Raw genomic sequence first — 21042 nt, 5'->3', positions numbered from 1 at the left:
GATTTTGATCAATGTTGGGGAGTTGGCCAGTATGGGGTTAAACTCACAGAATTGGTGAAATGTTTATTCAAGTACAAAACATAACTTGTCGGTACAGAGTAGGATGAGAGTGATAGCAGGGGCTCCGGTTGGAGTATTTATACAATGCAAGTAGCCTTGTTTCTTATCGCAGAGCATGGTAGTGGATATTACATATTCCAAGAATAGTCATAAACTCATTTTACTTGCCTATAAAAATCATAGTTACATTAAATAAATACATAAATAAATAATTTTGTTAAAAACAAGTTTGACCATGTTAATGTGTCGATAGAAAGATAGATAGGAAAGTAATATTTTTTTCCATATATATGGTACCATGTGCCTGAAGGAAAAAAATAACCATCATACTAGATGTAAAAGATAGACCGGGCAAACATGTAGGCACCACCACCATTATTGCTTCAACAAAAATGTCTTTACAGACTATCCATATTTTTTGTTATTAATATTTAGAGATTTTTTTAAAAAGGTACTGTTAGCTTAAAATGAAGTACTACCAAACATTAAGGTGTGATTTCGAAAGGGTGTGATGAGTAGGTTATAATAAAATACTAAGCCCCACTTGCACAAACATATTAAATCTAGATTAAGTGTCAAATCTCGATTTAATAAACGTCAATCCTTATAAAATTTGACACAAAAACGAGATTTAACACTAAATCTAGATTTAATATGTTTCTGCAAGTGGCCCTAAGAGTTTAAATTATAGGGTATTAAACACCACAGATCAAAATACTCTTTATTTGCATTTCATAGACTAATATTATTATGACTATTGACAAATTGACTTTGCTCCAAAAACATTGAAAAACAAAGAAAAAGGAAAAACAGTACAAAAATGAGGACTTTTCCTTGACAGTTTAAAAGTTCCAAAATCGTCCGATAGATGGCCACCGGCCTGTCGTTTTTTATGAGGGAACAGAAGATATCATAAATCATACAAAGTCACAGACCTACCACAAAACCATATAACAACCATGTATTAGTTATTGATATTGCATATATGGATGAAGTCACATAAATTTAGTTTTTGTTTTGGCTGAAAGGACTAGAATCCATGCCGTCTATAATAAAAAAATGCAGTGCTGTTGAGTATGAAGTTTTACTAGCGCCATCTATAATCGGTTTTTGTCTATGGTTGTTGTCTCTGACGGAAAATCTCAGATTGCTTAGAGTTTTTTCTACCAGACATCCTTTGAATGGAAGATAGAGAGAGTTGAAAATAATTAGAAGAAGTAGTAGCTGTGGTGCAAGCGTATTTATTAAATGAAGTAGGTAATATAATATGCTCACGACCAATGAAAAAGTTCCTGTGACACCAAATTACTCCTAAACGGAAAAGGCTAGCTTTATGACGTCGTTTGCTACATTAAAGTACATTATGAGTATTAGAAACTTAAATTGTAAAACTTTCTTTCATATGTTTAAAAAAATGGGGGTCATTTGGTGTCCGCATTTTGCGGGTGGAACTTTTTCAGGTGTAGTCTATTATAATAATTAATAACATACAAGCTGACTTGACCAAGACTTGAATATTTTTACAAGATTTGATTATGGTATTTACTATTTAAGTAATCTATTCTTAAATTAAATTCTTTTACTATTTAAGTAAAAATATATTCTAATCAAATCTTGTAAAAATATTCAAGTCTTGGTCAAGGCAGCTTGTATGTTATTAATTATTAGGTATAATATTTCCTCAAGATTCTACTTTTATATTTTTCTAGTTGCTAATGAAAACCTGATAAATACTTACTAATCTGCAGTGAGTGCATCCTGCAGGCTCACCTGCAACTGCATGTGCATAATGTCACTACACTGAGTTGTCGCAGGCAGTGGCAGCAGTCAGTCCACACTGTAAACAAACTGGCGCTGTTTCATACGGCATCTGTACCCGCCTCAATCAAATGATAATATCAGCTGACGCTCTCCTGAGGGCTTCACCAAGTTCACCTAGTACTGGTTCCAATTTCCAATACAGACAATGTTTTATCTTATCAGTTATAACAAAAAACCGGCCAAGAGCGTGTCAGACACGCACATGAAAGGGTTCCGTTGCCACAAGATGTGCTGACCGAGTGACACCAAAAAATATCCATACATGACCATTTAGTTAGGGCAACTGCACGTCATAAGTTGGTCGAGTTGTATAAAAATAACTATGTATGATACAGAGTCCGCTGTAGCTTTCGTTGAAAGTATTACTTGGAGATACAATTTTTTTCAGATTTATTGTAAATATTGTAAACACAGTATTTCAAAAGTAAAGAGCAGGGTTACGCTCTAATTTTAACTTTGTATTAGCATGTCTTGAGACTGGGGGTTTTGATCCACATGGCTTCAAGGCAATTTTTGTTGTATTTAAAGATACCTTTTTAACCTAATCAACTTTTTGCTGTACGGGAGGGGGGGTAAAAATATTTATTTTTCGATAATGTTAAAAATCTATTTTTGGATTATCTATCTCTACCCCAATTATCGTTGCAGAAACGGCGGAGAACGAGCCAGGACGGACAGACATGACGAAACTTCCTAGTAGACTATCGAAACGGGCTAGAGAATCGGTTTCCTATTAGACTACGGAACCCTATAAATGTCATCAAGAATCAATAAATCACTGCTCACCACTCATCATTATCGTGCATGAAAAGATTTTACGAGTAGTCCTCAGATAAGATTGGAGAAATACATATTTAATGACTGTGCTTATCTTATCTTGAAAATATGTGACTATATTCCATGCCCAATATAAGATACAAATGTTTGAAGGGGTTTATCTATTTGTTTATTTATTAAAACTCCAAAACTGGGGTGTTGGATGGTTACGTGATGTTTGGGAATAAGAAGTTTCAAGGCCCATCTGGTGAATATATTCTATTACAGCTGTTCCCGCGAATTCGGCGATAAAAAATAGCCTATGTGTTAATCCAGAGTGTCAGCTGACTCCATACCAAATTTAATTAAAATCGGTTTATCCTTTATGTTGTGAAGAGGTAACAAACACACACACATACTCGCATCTTTCGCCTTTATTAAGTAGGATTATTTGTGGCGTGTTAGATCCACCTGGCTCACTTGAATGAGACCTTTCTATCTATATTATTTATGACAACTTGGACTATATATATATATTTTTTTTTTTTTTTATGCAGCCTGTATAGTTTCCCACTGCTGGGCAAAGGCCTCCTTATGAATTGACCACCGTTCCCGATCATGTGCTTCCTTCGGCCATTGAGGCAAAAACCTGTCGAGGTCATCCCGCCATCTCCGTCTGGGTCTTCCGCGACGCCGACGTCCATCACTGGGCACCCACTCGGTGACAATTCTGGCCCACCGGTCCGGGTGCATGCGACAGACGTGGCCTGCCCAGGCCCACTTCAGCTTCGCAGTCTGTGCGCCCACATCAGTTATACGAGTCGAGGAGCGTAGCGTGGTGTTCCGGATTCGGTCAATCCTTCGTACACCAAGTATAGTACGCTCCATCGCTCTTTGGCAAACCTTGAGTTTGGACTTCTGATGTTCGGTCAGAGACCAAGTCTGTGCACCGTAGGTTAGGACAGGCAGTATACACATGTCGATGAGTTGGCGTTTGAGTGATAGAGGGAGAGTGCCCTTCATTAGATCTTTCATGGACCAGAAGCTCTTCCAGGCGTTGTTAATGCGTCTTTCGACTTCTTTATCTTGCCTGTTTTCGAAGGATGCTATCTGGCCCAAGTAGATATACTCATCGACATATCCTATTTCCTGCCCGTCTACCTCGACCCTACTTTTAGCGCTATTGGTCATGACTTGAGTCTTAGACCTATTCATCTTCAGTCCCACCTCAAGGCTCGCCGTGCTAAGGTCTTGTAGCATTTGTGTCAATTCTGATGCGGACGGAGCAAACAAGACTATATCGTCGGCGAAGCGTAGGTTGGTTAGCATTCTGCCACCAACGTCTATACCCTTCCGCTCCCACGAGGCCGCTAGCTTTTTGTAGACTTCTTCCAGTGTGGCAGTAAACAGCTTCGGAGACAGCGGGTCGCCCTGCTTCACACCCTTCTCTATTTTGAATAGTGGACCTGGATTCTGAAGTTTGATATTTGCAGTGCTATTATTATAAATCTTTCTTAGTATCTGTATATAGGTAGGGTCCACGTCTTGGTTCTGTAATGCTGTGAATATGGAGTTGTGTGTGATGCTATCAAAGGCCTTGCTGTAGTCCACAAAACCAAGGTACAGTTCCCCAAAATTGATAATGCACATAGAAATCTTCGTCATTGTTCGGCAACGGTCGTATTCCCGAGCGTTAGAAAACTATTATGTATTTAGAGTGGTTAAGTGCATTTTCTTCATGAAATTTTAGTAGAATTATGTTATTGGTGCTAAAAGAGATAATTGATTTATCAGTAACGAAATTTGATTCGATAATTCATAATATTCCATAATATTAAAATTTACTTCGAAAATGTTACAGTAGGTACTTTTCAAGTGTCTTACTGAAGCTGATGTAAAGATGGATGAAAGAAGGTTTGAATAACACAAGGTTTATATTATAAGGAGAAATGGATTTCAAACACAGGTTTATATAAAAAAATTGAAATCTCAGTTCAAAAGTATTTACAGCACTGATTATTTCACATTAATAAAAATGTTTACATTAAAATCTCAGTTCAAAAGTATTTACAGCGCTGATCATTCACAATAATATTACAATTACAAACTTGGTCTTTTGGGTGTGGCTTTATTGGCAAAGTGAAGTCTATCAATGTGACGCATATTTTATTCTTAAATGTGCCTCATAATATGGCATCGTCAAAAATAATTAAAGTTGAAATTAAATTCACATTTGAAAAAAATAACAAGAACGATGTGTAATTGCAGCTCTTTATAATTCCACAAAAGTAATATTGATCTTGACCTTGAGACCCTTGACTGATCGGTGACAGCCACCGACCGCCCAAATTGTTTTCGATTATGTGTCACATGATATTGACTACTATTTCTTTCGAACAAGGATCAAAATGCAAGTGCTTTGTTTAAGGCACTGATTCGGGTGTTTCCGGGAATACGACAGTTTGCGAAGATTTGCATGCGCATTATTAATATGGGAGAACTGTAAAGAGGTTTGTTGAACTCACTATGTTTTTCTATTATCTGATTTAGGGTGTGAAGATGGTCGGTCGTAGAGAATCCAGGTCGAAATCCGGCTTGTTCAGGTGGTTGATGGGAGTCAAGTTTAGCAGAAATACGGTTTTCAATTATTTTAATAAATATTTTATAAATATATGAAATTAAACTAATGGGACGATAATTTCCAATATCAGACTTATCACCCTTTTTGTGCAGAAGAATAATATTTGCATGACATATTTTGACAGCAAGTTAAGGACTATACATAGACATAGTATATCTCACCACGCTGCCGCTGGTCCGCTGATGCTGCTACGCTGCTAGTGAGTAGGTTCACACTAACTGCCAGTTTCTATAATCTATCTATAACTGGTAGATACTTTCATACGATTTTGACATAATCAAAAGTAACAATCTGTCAAAATCGTATGAAAGTAACTACCAGTTATGGATAGATAGAGTTATAGAAACTGGCAGTATGTGGAGATTTGCTGGTTTCCTCTCAATGTTGGTAAGAGCGATGTAAAATAAATATGGTTGGTATTTGAAGCCGGGTCTGTGTCGTGCTCCAATATCCAATATGGAGCATAGCTCGACGTCAAATTCCACCAGCTCCTGCCGTCGCGATGTAAATAGGTCACATTGTCGAGTGTGTTGTGGTGAAGTTTCCTCTGTGTAAAGGAATATTATATGTCCATCATTTAATAGTACCTACCTACGTATAAATCTTTATATAAGTATATGGTATGTATATAAGTATCTATTATATTGGTATGTATGTATCTAAGTATTTATTATTAAAACATAAAAAATATCACTAGTATTTAAATGCAATACGTGTACACCTTCCTCTTCTACTCTATAAGTCTCTCATTCACCCAAAAGTTGCCTGGAAGAGATCGCTTTTAGCGATAAGGCCGTCTATTGTGCTTACTCCTTTTGTTATTTAATGTATGTTGTGTGTTTTGTTCAATAAAGTTATATTGTATTGTATTGTATGTAGTCTACTGAATTTGGACAGGGCTCCAATGGAACACCCTTCTTCTGTAGTACATTGTTTTATTTACTTCAACGCTTGTTATGTACATTACATTTTACATACCAAAGGATTGACCAGTCAGATTTGCGTCAGTCGCTGACATCCAAGGGTGCGCCGAAAGTATATCAGAAGTAAATAATATTAGATGGGTATTATATCTTTCAAGAATTAAATTAATAAAAATGGCATTCAAAAACTTGACCTCCAATGTCTATTCGGATGGGACTCGAACCCAGACTCACACAAGGGGTGCGTATTGCGACGTATAAAAACGAAATGTATAATTTCACATTAATAACGTTCACAACATATAATGAACGTTACGTATAACAACAAAATCTATATTTTCATAAGGTATAAGATTCAATTGGTATATCGTACATTTCATATAATATCAAAATAACTAACACTCACGAGGACTAATATCGATTCGTATAACATACATTACGTATATCAATTAAAATATATACTATAATTTTGTATAAAGTTCTTCTCATATCGCATAATCTGTGTTTAATTACCCAACGCCGTCAAACCCCCTAGCACCAAAACCTAAAGATAGGTGCGACGACGAGCATAGCGAGGAGGAGCGTGTTAGGTGCACATGTTCGTCGAAACCAAAGCGGAGCGCAGCGAAGCGGAGCGGAGCGTCTCCCAACATAGCTTCAATAATAATAATGCTGTGAAAACCCCTAGTACCAAAACCTAAAGATAGGTGCGACGACGAGCAAAGCGAGGAGGAGCGTGTTAGGTGCACATGTTCGTTAAAAGCAAAGCGGAGCGCAGCGAAGCGGAGCGGAGCGTCTCCCAACATAGCTCCAATAATAATATATTTTTTTGTTCATTATACATAATGTTATTATATGTATACGGTGAACAATATATGTTATAAACGTTATATATTTTAATCGATATATCAATTGAAATTATACTTTTTGAACGTTATTCTTTACAAAATTATGTATTTAGTAATTATGCCTTTCGTTTGTTATGCACAGTGATCGTTATACTTAATAAATTTATATCATATGGGCGTATACCTTGTGAATGTTATACCATGCGTTTTTATACCTCGTATTACTTACCCCACACAAGAGTGAGGTTCTTACAGCCCGTAGGTACATGGTAGTCGTAGTAGGTGTCGGCATCGGTGTCAAAAACCACAAAGACAAACACAGTTACAATAGTTTCAGTCTCGTTTCCAGTAGGTGTCTCACAGAGATATGTCAACCACCTTGTCTAAGGTGTCTCATTGTGATCTCCTTTTGTTGTCTTCTACTTTGGCTACGTCTTAAGTGGAAGATAGATGTACGAGAAAGTACACCATACTTGTGACTAGACGACCTTTTTCGCTCGCTTGTCACCTTAAATTCGCGTACTTCACAAATAAAAAGTTCGTTGAGCTATAAGTACGCGTACTTACTCGAACGTCTATCTCCCACTTTATATGATACAACGCAGGGTAACAAAGTAAGGCAATTATTTGTAAAAACATTTAATGTATGATGTACTTTCATTTTTACAACAGCTTAGGTTAAAACAATTACTCTTTTGCAGTAGATACTTAATAGCTACTGAAAGATACAATAATTTGTTAATAAATGTGTATCAAACTCGGAATGTGAAGATGTCGCGACGCGGGCGGCTCTGTGCCGGTCACGGCGCGAATTACAAACGAATATTAACTTCCTGTATTTGACACATCAACAGAGCCACAAAAATATAACTTGAAAGAAATTAGAACTTGTAAACAAACTCATTAATATTATCAAGAACATAACTTGTGTCAACTTTGAGCAACATCCATTTAAAAACATATAGGATTTCTTTAATTAATTGTTGCCTTCTGAATAACTTTCAGATGAGGTGAAACATAAATTCTTAAACTATATCTATCTAGGTATAGTCTTTCGAAGATCAAATTTTCAATGTGGCATTTCAACGAAATAATAACTACGAAAAAAACATTTACTCATCTAATCCCTTAAGGGACAGACAGAGTTGCAAGCGACAGTCACTTGCCTCCGATAGAAAACAAAGTACTTGCTAACTTTATATTACAGCATAATATCGATATACAATATTCCAAAATATTTTTGGGTCCTATCAAATACCTATGTACAAAACATTTAAATTATGCCTTCTAGGATGTATGGACATACAAAATCAATGATTAGGCAACATCTTACATGATAAGGCAATAAGTACAGAAGCAATGTACAGCTGAAACTATACTGAGATTCTTAGCGTCGAGACAGAAGGGCTGCTTCAGCAGGAAACAGCAGAGAAACATACAACAACATATTAAAAGATACAACTGAATAGATGGCGCACAATTTGGCGTGTAGCAGTTATCAAACTAGATAAACATAATACAAAAAGCCCGGTATTACACGCTGATAAAGTTGATTTGATTCTGTCACTAATCTTTGTTTGCAGCATGACTTGACAATCTAGAACATGCTTCGTCCAACTCGAATGATGCGAGTCGCCGCCTCTAGAGGCTCCTCTCTGGTACTAACGGCTAAACTACACACGGGATTAAGATATCCCTCGTTATCTCTGTGAAGGCACTTTCAAGTGGATTACTTAATAAATTTTGGACTGTACAGTACAATAATATAATATTAGGTAATAATGCAACCCTTCGATACACAGAATTAGAATTTTAAAGTTACAACATTTGGTACAATACATACAAATATCAGAATATTCCTCTGTTGAATGCGTTACAGTTACAGTAGACACTAGAATACACATAAAGCCGGTGACATGCAGAGACGTCGCGCGGGCCGGTGCCAGTCTGGGGGCAACAGCTGCCTCATCTGACAGCGGTTTAACCAATCACAATCGCGAGAAACGAGAGCTCCGGTTGGCAGCCAATAACAATGGTCCGTTTGTTGCAGACTCTGGGTTCGTGGTGCTGCAAGGGACCACGTACTGGACGGACCTGTTCGTGCGACACTTCCTGTTCCAGGAGGAGCGGAGCATCGACTGCGATGATCTGCTGTTCTTCGTGCGCAAGAGACACGTCAAGGGGTCCTCCAGATACCTGCCCAAGTACGAGGTATGCGCGTGTGGGTGCAACTGTTGTTGACTATTCCACTCACTAATTTCAAAATTGTTCTCATTGAATGCAGGCCTATTGGCATGTAAATTTCTCTCAAACTTGGATGCCACCAGCTCAGCCCCGCCGGCGCGACGCTGCACTAGATATTATAATACAACATATCTAAATACAGTTTAGTTTGTGACAGTTCAGACGAGCGTCGCTAGATACCAAATGAGATACTCGGCCTAATTCCTAGTTTAGCACCATTTGGATGAGATTACAAAAATCCTACTTATCCGATGATTCGTGTTTAATATAAAAGCAGTATCATTTTATCAACAGTTATGTACTTTATTTTTAAACAATATAAAAATATTTCTTCTTATAGTAGGTTTACCACAGTTGCGCTCCTGAAAGCGTCCCGACCGTAGAGTCTGTTTCGTTTGCAAATAATTGTCCACTAGTCCACATCGCACTAGAAACAACAACTGTAGGTCTGTGTAGCGACGCGCGGGTAAAGGCTGGGCCGCACTGTGTTGTCCGCAGACGGACGTGGAGGTGTTCCGCAAGGACTCCAAGAAGCTGCCGATCGGCGACCCCGAGGTGGACTGGGAGGAGACGGTGTACCTCAACCTGGTGGTGCACCAGTTCGACTACACGCTGACGCTGGCCGTGTGCACGCGCACCAGCCCCAAGGAGCTGCAGGTGCTGCGCCGGCACTCGCTGCAGGTGAGCGGGGGCGGGGGCGGTGGCGCGGGGCGCGCGGCGGCCGCGGGGGGCGCGGGCGGGGGCGGCTAGCTCAGGCGCGAGAACAGCTTGCCGCGCGGCCACGGCAGCGGCCAGTCGTAGCGCCGCGGCACCGGCCCGCGCACGTTGCGCTCCAGGTACGAGAACAGGAAGAACCACCACTCGCGCGCCAGCCACTGCGCCCCGCCCCGCGCGCCGCCGCGCCCCGCCGCCCGCGCCGCCAGCAGCGCGTGCACCGACCAGAACAGCCGCGTGGTCACGTAGTAGGCCACCACCACGTCCACCGTGTAGTGGCCGTGCGCCAGCAGCACCAGCGCCACGCCCGCCGCCGCCGCCGCCGCCAGCGCCCAGTGCAGCGGCCACAGCCGCCGCGGCGAGTACTCCGCCACCACCAGGTAGCTCAGCACCAGCACCATGCTGTGCCCCGAGTAGATGTAGTCGCCGCAGTACGTGTGCTTGCCGTTGATGCTGAGCCCGAAGCCCGAGATGAGGTAGAAGGTGTGGCGCAGGATGAGCAGCGGCGTGGGGTGCGCGCTCTGCGGGGAGCAGTAGTACGTGGCGGAGGACACGGGCAGCACCGTCACGAACATGGTGACGGAGCGGTACAGGTACAGCAGCCCCACGATGAGGAACAGGCGGCGCGCCACGATGAAGCGGTGCTTGTGGAACACCACCACCAGCGCGGCGGTGGTGCTGGACACCATGATGAGGTACTCGCTGGCGGCGAGCCCCCAGTCGCGCGCCGCCACGTTGTCCAGCACGATGTCGCCCAGCGGCGGCGTGGAGTTGCGGTCCGGCAGCCGCTCGTGCACCAGCGACAGCGACGCCATGTTGACGCACACGCAGCCGAACAGGAACACGAAGGAGACCAGCGTCTTGAGCACCTCCTTGGGGTAGCGCTCGTCGCGCGCGGCGCCGCCCAGCTCCAGCACGAAGTCGGGGTGGCGCGGGGAGCCCTCGGGGTCGGGGTCGGACTCGTCCGTGCCCGCCGGGGGCTCCGCCTTGCGCGCGGCCAGCAGCGGCTGCCGCTGCAGCAGCTCGGCCTGCGAGGGCATGGCGGGGGCGGCGGGGGCAGCGGGGGCGGGGGCGGGCGGGCGCGGCGGGTTGTTGTTCAGGTCATGGCGCTTCAGGCGCGCCTCGAAGTTGATGCCGCGGATGTCGTCGCGCGCGGTGTGCGCGGCGATGTCAGCATCGGTGGGGGCGGCGGCGGGGGGCGCGGCTGGGGGCGCGGGGGGCGGCTTGGCGGCGGGCTCCTGCGCCAGGTACTGCCGCACGGACTGCACGAGGGGCTCGGCGAGGGGCGCGGGGGGCGGGGGCGAGCTGTCGCCGCGCGCGGAGACCGTCATCCAATCACCATCGGGCGGGGGCGACGCTGCCGCTCCTGGAATGCACAGACACACAGTTATAGCCAACTTGATGCAGACATCCTCATGTTAATCAAAGGAAATGGAAACCATACTTTGTTGTGACAAGTGGGACAGCTGCTTGATGAATGAAGGTAAACAAAGTGTCATTGTTAATTCAATAGCGTAAGTACACATTGGATACTTGCAATGCGAAGTAATCATCTAATTGACTTGTTTCTTGATCTCATAATTTCGTAGGAGAATTTAATTAATTATGTTCAAAGGCGTTGATACTCTTATTTCGTACGTTATGATAAAAAAAAATTAAACGGTAATGCATCAAGTAATGGGGTAAAATTTTATTTTGTAAGTGTATCTATATAATCATTAATTGGTGACTGCATTGGTACCTAATTATAAATGAGCCTAATTTTGAGCATTCTTTTCTATGAAGAGTCCAATTAACCAGTTTGGCGAGTTTAAATAGCTAGCGCGGCCAGATTCTGAAACATATCCAGTTTCCATTTGTTATCTGGCATCGTCGGCTCACAGCTCCGGCGGCGTAGTAAATGACGATTTATTTATGTTAATTCCCCCTAAGCTTTACAAATAAACCGTCTGAAAGTGAAAACGATTCATCACCGGTTTCATCTCGCTTATCACTAAACAACCGTCGCCGTCGTCGTAATAAAATGATCCATTTATTGCCATAAAATTCCACCAAGTTGGTGTTGTGGCAAATAAACTTTGGACTCACGACTAACTAATATCGCACTCAAATATAAATAAATGCACGTTGAGAAGTGCACGGCAAGCACACGCGAGGACGGGAAATCTGATTGCCGACGAGCGCGCTAATTGCAGTCCCGCCCGGCGGCGCCCGGGAGCAGGTTCAAGGACCGGGCGGGCGGCGCCGGGCTCCTCGCGGCTCCTGGCGGCGTGGCCGACTAGATGTCCCGCAGGACCCACATAGCGGCGGGCCATTGTTGCCGAGTGGCGGAACAACGGACAACGGGTCGCGGTAGAAAGCGAACTCACCGGATCAGGGCGCTCCGCCGCGCTCGCTGCACGCCGTATCGAGGTCGAGCTCTCCGCTGCGCCACACACACTGTAACGGCACTCTCGCTACACTAGGTGACACCTCATGCACACTCGACCACCAAATTCACGAACCACCGCGGCGGATCTCGAAAACTATTTGAATTTTATAATAAAAGCCCTCTCGAGCTCGCAGTGATGGCCGCGTACTAGAAAACAAGTAGCACTGAACTGAGCGGTCGGGGCTCTGGCTCTGGCTCGGGGTAGGGATGGCGAAATAATATCGATGTATCGATATATCGATATATTTTTATAAATATATCGATATTTTCCGACGATATATTGTAAACCGATATATCGATACATCGATATAAATAATCAAGTATCGAAAAAATATCAAAATCGATATTTTTTCATTAACAATACCCTTTTGTTGGCGTCACAACGCAATGCGGCGATACTAGCTCGCAACCGTGTACCGAGCGAGAGTGTAAATACACAACATTGGCACAAAGTGACAGTTAAAAAAAGTGTTTTTTTATAAATTCCATATTATTTGATTTCACAAAAATTTATTCCTATAAAGCTACCGATATATCGATATATCGATATTTTTTTTTCGATATATCGATTTCAGTAACGATATAAAAGAAAATATCGATATATCGAAATATCGATATTTTTTTGCACTTTCGACATCCCTAGCTCGGGGCCGGTCGGGCGCGCTCGGGCGGCGTCGGCGGGGCTCGCGCGCGCTCGGCTCAATGGAGGCGACTACTCGCGATGACGTCACGCCGCGACGAGACGGCGCAGCCCCCCCGCGCGCCGCGCCGCCCCCGCGTCCCCGCCCGGTGCACGAGCACTCGGCGTCCCCCCGCGCCCGCGCCCCGCGCCCCCCGGACCACAGTCGAACCCGGTCCCTACTGTTGATTCTCTCAATCGTTTGGGAACTTGGAGTCACCGTCTTGGATCGGCCGCGGCGCGAGGATAGGGGAAAGTTACGGTTATCGATTCTCACGGTCGATTCATGCGCTGCCGATTAACCGGTTAAATAAATCAGTTGTGTTGCGTGCCTAATACCATTAGGTGCTATTTAGAAATTAAAGAGCAAGCAACTGAATTGGACTCGATACAAATGTAACAGATGTCGAGATTCCAGATAGCACTGGATCTGATTTCACAATTTGCACAACACAATGCCGTTATTGTGTGGAGCTCGATCCAGTTGCCGCGGCTCGGGTGTCACAGGCCAGGCATCGGCACAAACAAACCGCGACGTGACACACTATTACATAATATTACAACCTAGTAAATTCAAATAAAAACGCTATACATAAGCATAACTGCCATGAAACGGATTTAATCAAGTGAGCATTGTTTAAAACCAGAACTAAAACAGGCATAAAGTTAGATAACCCAGGAACGATTAGAGCTGAATAATGTAATGACGAAGATCACATGAAACAACAGCAGGATACAAATGATAGTGTTGTTGAATGTTCTAATGATAATGAACAAACTAATCATCATTTGAATTCCATTTATTGAAAACTTGTTCTGAATCACGTTACTTAATTTGGAAATATATTTGTGCTAGCCACCACAATATATTATTATAAGCCTTTTATTAATCTGATAACAATTATATTTACATTAGTACGTGAACATTAATTGTTTCATGCAATTAGTTTTACAATATAAATTTCAGTTGCATTGAGAATTTAACAATCATTATTTCATGCAATTAATTAATTATAATTATATAATACAAAATGAAATAACAATTTAATAACATCAGTATAAATAAATATTACATGCACTTAAATAACAATTTGTTTTATTTTGCACTTTAATTATACAATTGATTTAATTTGTGTAGGTACATTCTTATTAATGACATTGTTTATTGTTCAATTTGATTTAATTAATTATTTAATAAAGACATTATTATTTATTATGTTATGTCATCAGCTTGCCTCTCGGCATAGGCCTCCCCTAGAGCCCTCCATTTTCTTCTATCCATTGCAGTTCTCCTCCACAATGGTCCAGCAACTTCTTTTATGTCATCTTCCCATCTTTTCCGTGGTCTGCCTCTACTTCTTTTTCCTTCTCTGGGATACCACATTGTAAGTTTTCTGGACCATTTCTCTATTGGACTTCTTAGCATGTGACCGACCCATTTCCATTTCAGTTTCCTGACTGTGTGTATTATGTCTTTTACTTTTGTTGTTTTCCTTATAGTCTCCAGTCTCATTTTGTCAGCTAGTTTTACACTCAGCATACTCCGCTCCATTTTACTCTGGCATACCTTTAGTTGTCTGACGTGGTTGTTGGTCAGAGCCCATGTTTGGCAGCCATATGTCAGGCATGGCAATATACATGAGTCAAAAACTTTTCGTTTTTCTTTTATACCAATTTCAGGATTTTTCATTACTTCTTTTAATGACCAAAAGCGTTTCCATCCACTATTTATTCTATTTTCTATCTCTTTTTGCATTTGATCTACTGGAGATATAATTTGACCCAGATATGAGTATTCATCCACATATTCAATTTTGCAGTTGTTCACTATTATATCAGTTTTTTCATGGTTGCTCATAATTTTTGTCTTAGCGGTGTTCATGGTTAGGCCAACTTTTTTACTTTCAACTGTTAATTCCTGCATCATTGTTTGTAGATCTTTGGGATTGTCGCTTAGTAAGATTAGGTCATCAGCGAATCTAAGGTGGTTTAATTTTTCCCCATTGATGTTGAGCCCATAAGTATCCCACTGTAGTTTTCTAAATATGTGCTCCAGAACAGCTGAAAATAGTTTTGGGGAGAGTGGGTCGCCCTGTCTTACACCTTTCTTGACCTGAAATTCTTCACCTTCCCGTTCTGTTTTGACCTTGGCTGTTGAATGTTTGTAAATTTCTTTTACTAGTCTTATGTACTTATCCTGTAATCCTTGTGTTCTTAGGGCATTCCAAAGTTGTGTATGCTTAATTGAATCAAAAGCCTTATTGTAGTCAATGAATGATAGGTAGATGTTTAAGTTAAATTCTGAGCATTTTTCAATAATCTGTTTGATGGTGTGAATATGATCAATGGTGGAGAAGTCGCTTCTGAATCCAGCTTGTTCAATTGGCTGGTTTTCGTCGAGAATTTTAGTTATGCGGTTCAAAATAATTTTGGAGAATACTTTGTAAAGATTCAGTATGAGACTAATTGGTCTGTAATTGTTAATGTTATCCTTGTCGCCCTTTTTATGCAGAAGTATGATAGTTGATTTGGACCATTGCATTGGTATTCTTTCTTTTCTCAGTATTTCGTTGAACAGATCAGTGATTGTTCCTATTACACTCTCTGCACATCCTTTAATAATTTCATTTGATATTTTGTCTTCTCCTGGCGCTTTATCACTTTTAAGTGACATGATTGCCGCAATCACTTCACTCTCCATTATTTCCGGGATATCGTCTGTGCTGTCTTCATCAAAATCGTCACCCTGAGGCAGAATCATTTCATCGTCATCATCGTATAGTTTCTTAAAAAATTCTGTCGCAGTGTTTGTTATGGCACTTCTTTGAGTTTGTTTTTTACTTGATTTTAGTTCTTTTAAGTTTGGAATCCAATTAGAAAATTCAGCTAGTTCTTTAAGAGCCTTTTTTATGCCGCCTGTTCTGCTAATATGGTACTGTATCATTTGTTTTCTGACAAGTTTCCTGTGTTTCTTTATGTTTACGTTGATACTTTTACTTATTTCCGATATTCTTACCCTGTTCTGTCTTCTATCTTTTAGTAAGATTTTCCTGGCGTTGATAAGTTCTCTGGCAGTTTGGCCAATGTTATCTTTCTTTTTTGTGCTACAGGAGATTAGGTTGGCTGTCTCTTTTAGTTGTTTCTCTAATGTGTTATATTTCTCTTGTATAGAATAATCAGGATCTATATTGGCTAACTTATCTTTTAGAATACTTAGTATATTCTTTGGAAGAGGCAGAGGCACTGGTCTATTTATTTGATGAATATGTTTTCTTGATTTGTGTGGTGTTTTGAGGTGAATTTTACCACGGACCATACGGTGGTTTGTATTAAAGTTTAACTGATTAACTGTATCTATATCTTTGAAGTATTCTGGTTTGTTGGTAAGTATAAAATCAATTTCATTGTGGACTTTTCCGTCAGGAGATTCCCATGTCCATTTTCTATTTTTCTTTTTCTTATAAAAGGTGTTCATAATACTTAAATTGTGTGACAGTGCTAAATTGATGCATCTCTGGCCATTATTGTTTCTTTTTCCTGTGGAAAAGGAACCTATGGTTCTATCTTCGTTTTTGCGTTTGTTACCTATTTGGCCATTGAAATCGCCCATGACAATTATAATTTTGTGTGCTTTTTCCAGTGTCTGCTCCAGATCTCTGTAAAACATATCTTTTTCCTCACTTGATGCTAATTCGGTTGGAGAATAAACTTGCAGTATTGAAATTGGATCGTATCCGGGTAATTTCATGTTTACTTGAGCAATTCTTTCTGAAATTCCAATAAATTCGTCAATGTACTCAGAGAGACCCCTTTCTATCAGGAACCCGACACCATACATTCCTTGTGTTTTTCCAATGTGGTATAGTATATAATTGTCATGTTGTTCTATTATTTCTCCTTGTCTTCTAATTTCACTGAGTCCTAGTATATTCCATTTAATTGTTCCTAGAGCTTGTTCTAATTCTTTCAGTGATTCATCTGTTCTTAATGTTCTTACATTTAAAGTTGCAATGCAAATGTGGTGTCTACTGTCCTCTTTCAAGTTGGGGCTTTTATTCAAGTATGGTTCTAGGGGGTATTGGTCGTTCTCCCCACGGGGACCAGCCGGATTGGGGAAATTAATGTTTGTCTCAGTGTAATTTTCTGTCTTTAGTTCTTCACTATGATTGCTTGTTGCTCTTAGTTTTTTGAGTTCATGTAGGATTTTGAGCGCATGACAGCAAAAGCATCTGTTTTTGATACCTTAGCGACGGGGTCGCGGACCTCTTGGTTGATAGGTTGGTTATTTTGTATGGGAGATATAGGCAACGGTCTTTTGTTGGACTGTTCTTTGTTACTCTCCTTGATTACCAGTTTATCATAGCTCAGGTATGCATATTTCCCTTTTTGTCTTTCTTCTAGCATTTGAGCTTTCAGAGATTTCCTCAACTCCAGCACATCCTTGGGGTAGTTTTCTGTGATGTGCAACTTTTTTGATATCCTATTTCGTTTCAATATTTCTTTTTTTGTTTGCATGCTGACGAGTTTTACTAGTATTGGACGTTTCTGTTTGTTAATATTACCAATACGCTGGATTTCATCAATGCTTCCGGTGCCAATATTTATGTTGGTGGCTTTTAGGAGGTTAATTATTTTATCTTCTAAATTCTCGTACCACAATATATACTTTTACCTAAATGGAATAAAAATAATGAACGAAACGTAAAAAGTCTCAAATTTCGAGAATTAATTCGGGATTCAAAGAGGGGAGGAAAAGCTAAATTTGCTCTCATCAAATACTCTCAATAACGTCATCCGCCAATGGGTGATACATTAAAATTCAATCCAATTTCAATGAATTACATGTCAGATTGTTACAATCTGGAAATATCGATATGCTACAAAAGGGCTGGCAAAGCCACATTGAATTGTGGTTCAGTCTGCCTCGTGAACTCATGATTCATTAGTTGGACTTCGATTCCTTGTTACAATAGAACATAATTATTGTGATCGTAACTTCCCTTTCAGCTTTACTGTAGATATTTTTTTTGTAATGTTACACACTAGATGTAGTATAAAACACAAGGTAAAGAAAATATTAATACAATGTAAAGTATGATACTGCACCATCCGCAACAAAGTCTTGACAACTGTATCAAATCAAAGCAAATGAATCCTTGTTCCCAGTGCTGAAGTATTGAATTCCCTCATAGTCCACTTTCTGTGTTGTTAGTTAGCTTTGCCATAATTAGATAGGACATTATTAGCGGAGCGGTGGGGCTTCCCGACCCGGCTCCGCAGCAAGATGCTATCGATTGCTGTGACCCTGATTGTTCATGAAGCACTCAACAAATTGGGACTAAACCGTGTGCTGCAAAACCCATTCACCTCCAGAACTCATTCATAAACGCTTATTCAATACCTGTTGGCTACTTGGTTCACGCACATGTCTAATATTTAATGTCACTGGCCTCGGGTTCTCCTACTCTTTTCAGGAATGTTTGCCGTCCGAATAAACTTGATTTTGTGGCCTGCAATCTGTTTTTAATGAGTGTGTGAAATGATGTCGTGCCTGTGACCTGTGACAAAGCACGAAGTAAAGTCATAACTAAAAATAGTCAATAGTAGTGCGATTGGTGCGAATGACCTTTTGATTGTAAAGAAAGGAATATTGACAATGAAGGGCGTACATTTCTGATGATTAGTCGATGACTCTGCAAAAACTTTCCTTTATTGCGGATATGATATACATCTAGTGACTTAAAGTGGCTATTATACATTGGTACCACTGATACAGGTACAACTTGGATACAATACAAGTTCTATTCACTTCCTTAAAAGCAAAATTGTAGAATCGGAGGAAAATATTCTTTGTTGTTTAGATAACAAGTGTAATGTTTGCCTGCAGTCAGGTCTCCTGCAGTTTATCTGTACGGGACAGTTCACAATGAGGTCAAGGCGGTTTCAACAATCACCTCGTCTAGCCTCCCAGCGCAGTGGTTACCTCCCACTAATGCCTGTTTTGACATAAATATAGATCTGCCTAAGTCTAATATATTTTTTGGTAATCTACCGTAGGTTTTACTTATAATAGGAAATAAATCGGATGTAAAATGGAATCCCCTACTCTTTGGTATCGACAAAGGTATTGTGTGGTACCCATTATGCCTCCGTGACAATGAAAGGAACGTGTGAATATTACGTTACGAAATTCCCACAATTCGTCACGTTGCAATGGTAAAAAACTTTGAAATATTTTGTTTTCAATTTCGAATTCTCATTAAGGTTAACAATCATGGTTTGGTTACAGTTACAGTTTATTTACAAAAACCTAGCGATAAAATTCGTTCCAGTAGTTGTACATATTTTATGTTGATGCTCCACAAAGCGATGCTTAAAGATTTACGATCCCTCAAAGGCATAGGAATTTGTTTGATCTGGAGGATTTGTTGCCAGGTACTGTATTGTATTGACCTGAATCCCGCCGATATTCTGTTTATACGCGGGACATTCACACATATTCTGAGCACGCAATCTCCAATCACCAAGGTAAGGATAACATTATATTACTTGGACCGCAATTTGTGACTCTAAAATGGTTGGTCAAAGCTAAGTTCAACATTTGTCAAAGATCGCTTCGAGGGGCCTTCTACACATGCAATAAAAATGCATCAGTATCAGGTTAGTGGCGCCTCGACTTCTATCAATGGTAATTATTTGTATTGTTGTTAATGTTTTAACCCTGCGCCCTGGTGTGACGCAAATAAAATTCTAGAGATCTCAAACATAGACACTACACAACACACCCTACATAATGATATGTTTGTGTGCAGGTGTACGCCTCCCCGAGCAGACGCAAGATGGACACGAAGGGCGATGGCGAGGAGATGACCTACCCGCACATCTGCTTCATGGTGGACAACTTCGATGAGGTCAGCCTTTGCCATGAACCGCTGCGTCTGATGCAGGCCGCCTCTTCACATCTTGGACCGTGTCCAAACACTATTAACACGAATTCGCGAGCTTAAAATTATCTTATGACGATAATACAATTGGTTGTTGATGTGGTATTTTAGGCCATAATATCGCTGCGGTACATTAGTAAAAAAATCAATAACCATTAACATCAGCGGATCTTCAGCCATTGGCAATTAACATACAATAGCCCCAATCATATTGTGTTTAAGTTTCTTTTCAGCACATTATGGCCTCGTTGTTGCTAAACAAAGAGCATCAAGCCACCAAGTCACGATTTCTAAGTAAAAAACCTTTTTTCGTATTTTCTAGACATTCGTCCATTGTTTTGGTATCAAGGAGATAATTTGTTAATCACTGTTTTTTATATGTTCGTTTCAAGCAAACACTGATAAACTCATGACGAAGCATTCGTATTGTTGCAGTTTTGTTTTATTGCGTAGTTGATGATATGAGAACGATGTGGGCGTATCTTCTAGGTCTGTCAATATTTAACATTCTGTATAAATATACGTAAATAAGCCATCAACGGATCTAAAATGAACAGTGTGAAACCTAGATACTGCAACATTCACAGTACTCTCAGCATATCTACTTACAATACAATTTCACGGGTTGTTAACTCATTCGACATTGAAGTTATTTAATTCGTAAAATTCCGGTTATATTCTGTTTTGTTTGGAAAGCTGCGGCTGGCTGTGATTGGTGCACGCGGCGGCCGTGGTGACCGAGACCTTGCGATGCGCCCGCGCAACGAAATCAAACGTCTGTTTATTTAAGGTCTTGGCTTGCTTCAGTTGAGAGAGTTTTGTTTTGGATACACATATCAGTCACTGACTCATCTGTTTTTGTTTTCGTTATTGAATAGATTAGCTTTTAAAAGTAATCAGTCATCCGGCAGTAAATAATAACTTTAAACAACAAGTATTTCTCAAGAGATTTGCATGCAGATTCAAATGATTTACCTTGCA

The 21042-nt window shown here is 40.7% G+C and overlaps 2 protein-coding genes across 4 annotated transcripts in view; one reads left to right on the top strand and one right to left on the bottom strand.

Moving 5' to 3' along the window:
- LOC105381225 (uncharacterized protein KIAA0930 homolog) overlaps positions 1–21042 on the top strand; it is a 55637-nt gene that overhangs the window by 12312 nt on the left and 22283 nt on the right. The window contains exons 2-4 of one of the 2 annotated variants that reach the window (XM_038112199.2): positions 9100–9260; positions 9792–9974; positions 19930–20028. In XM_038112199.2, the coding sequence (XP_037968127.2) occupies positions 9100–9260; positions 9792–9974; positions 19930–20028 (443 nt within the window). The remainder of the gene's footprint in view (positions 1–9099; positions 9261–9791; positions 9975–19929; positions 20029–21042) is intronic. The other variant, XM_048624900.1, reaches the window with a different exon arrangement.
- LOC119692265 (phosphatidylcholine:ceramide cholinephosphotransferase 1) overlaps positions 7673–21042 on the bottom strand; it is a 96787-nt gene continuing 83417 nt past the window's right edge. Inside the window, exons 1-2 of one of the 2 annotated variants that reach the window (XM_038112198.2) lie at positions 12377–12625; positions 7673–11373 (exon numbers count right to left, since the gene is read on the bottom strand). In XM_038112198.2, coding sequence (XP_037968126.2) covers positions 10040–11338 — 1299 coding nt within the window. In that variant the 5' untranslated portion in view covers positions 11339–11373; positions 12377–12625 and the 3' untranslated portion in view covers positions 7673–10039. Of the gene's footprint in view, positions 11374–12376; positions 12626–21042 lie in introns of those variants that run through there. The other variant, XM_038112197.2, reaches the window with a different exon arrangement.

This window comes from Plutella xylostella, chromosome 13, assembly GCF_932276165.1.
Source record: "Plutella xylostella chromosome 13, ilPluXylo3.1, whole genome shotgun sequence".
NCBI classification, from domain to species: Eukaryota; Metazoa; Arthropoda; class Insecta; order Lepidoptera; family Plutellidae; genus Plutella; species Plutella xylostella.
The sequence above is the reverse complement of the archived record's forward strand: the minus strand, read 5'-3'. Positions and strand labels throughout refer to the sequence as shown.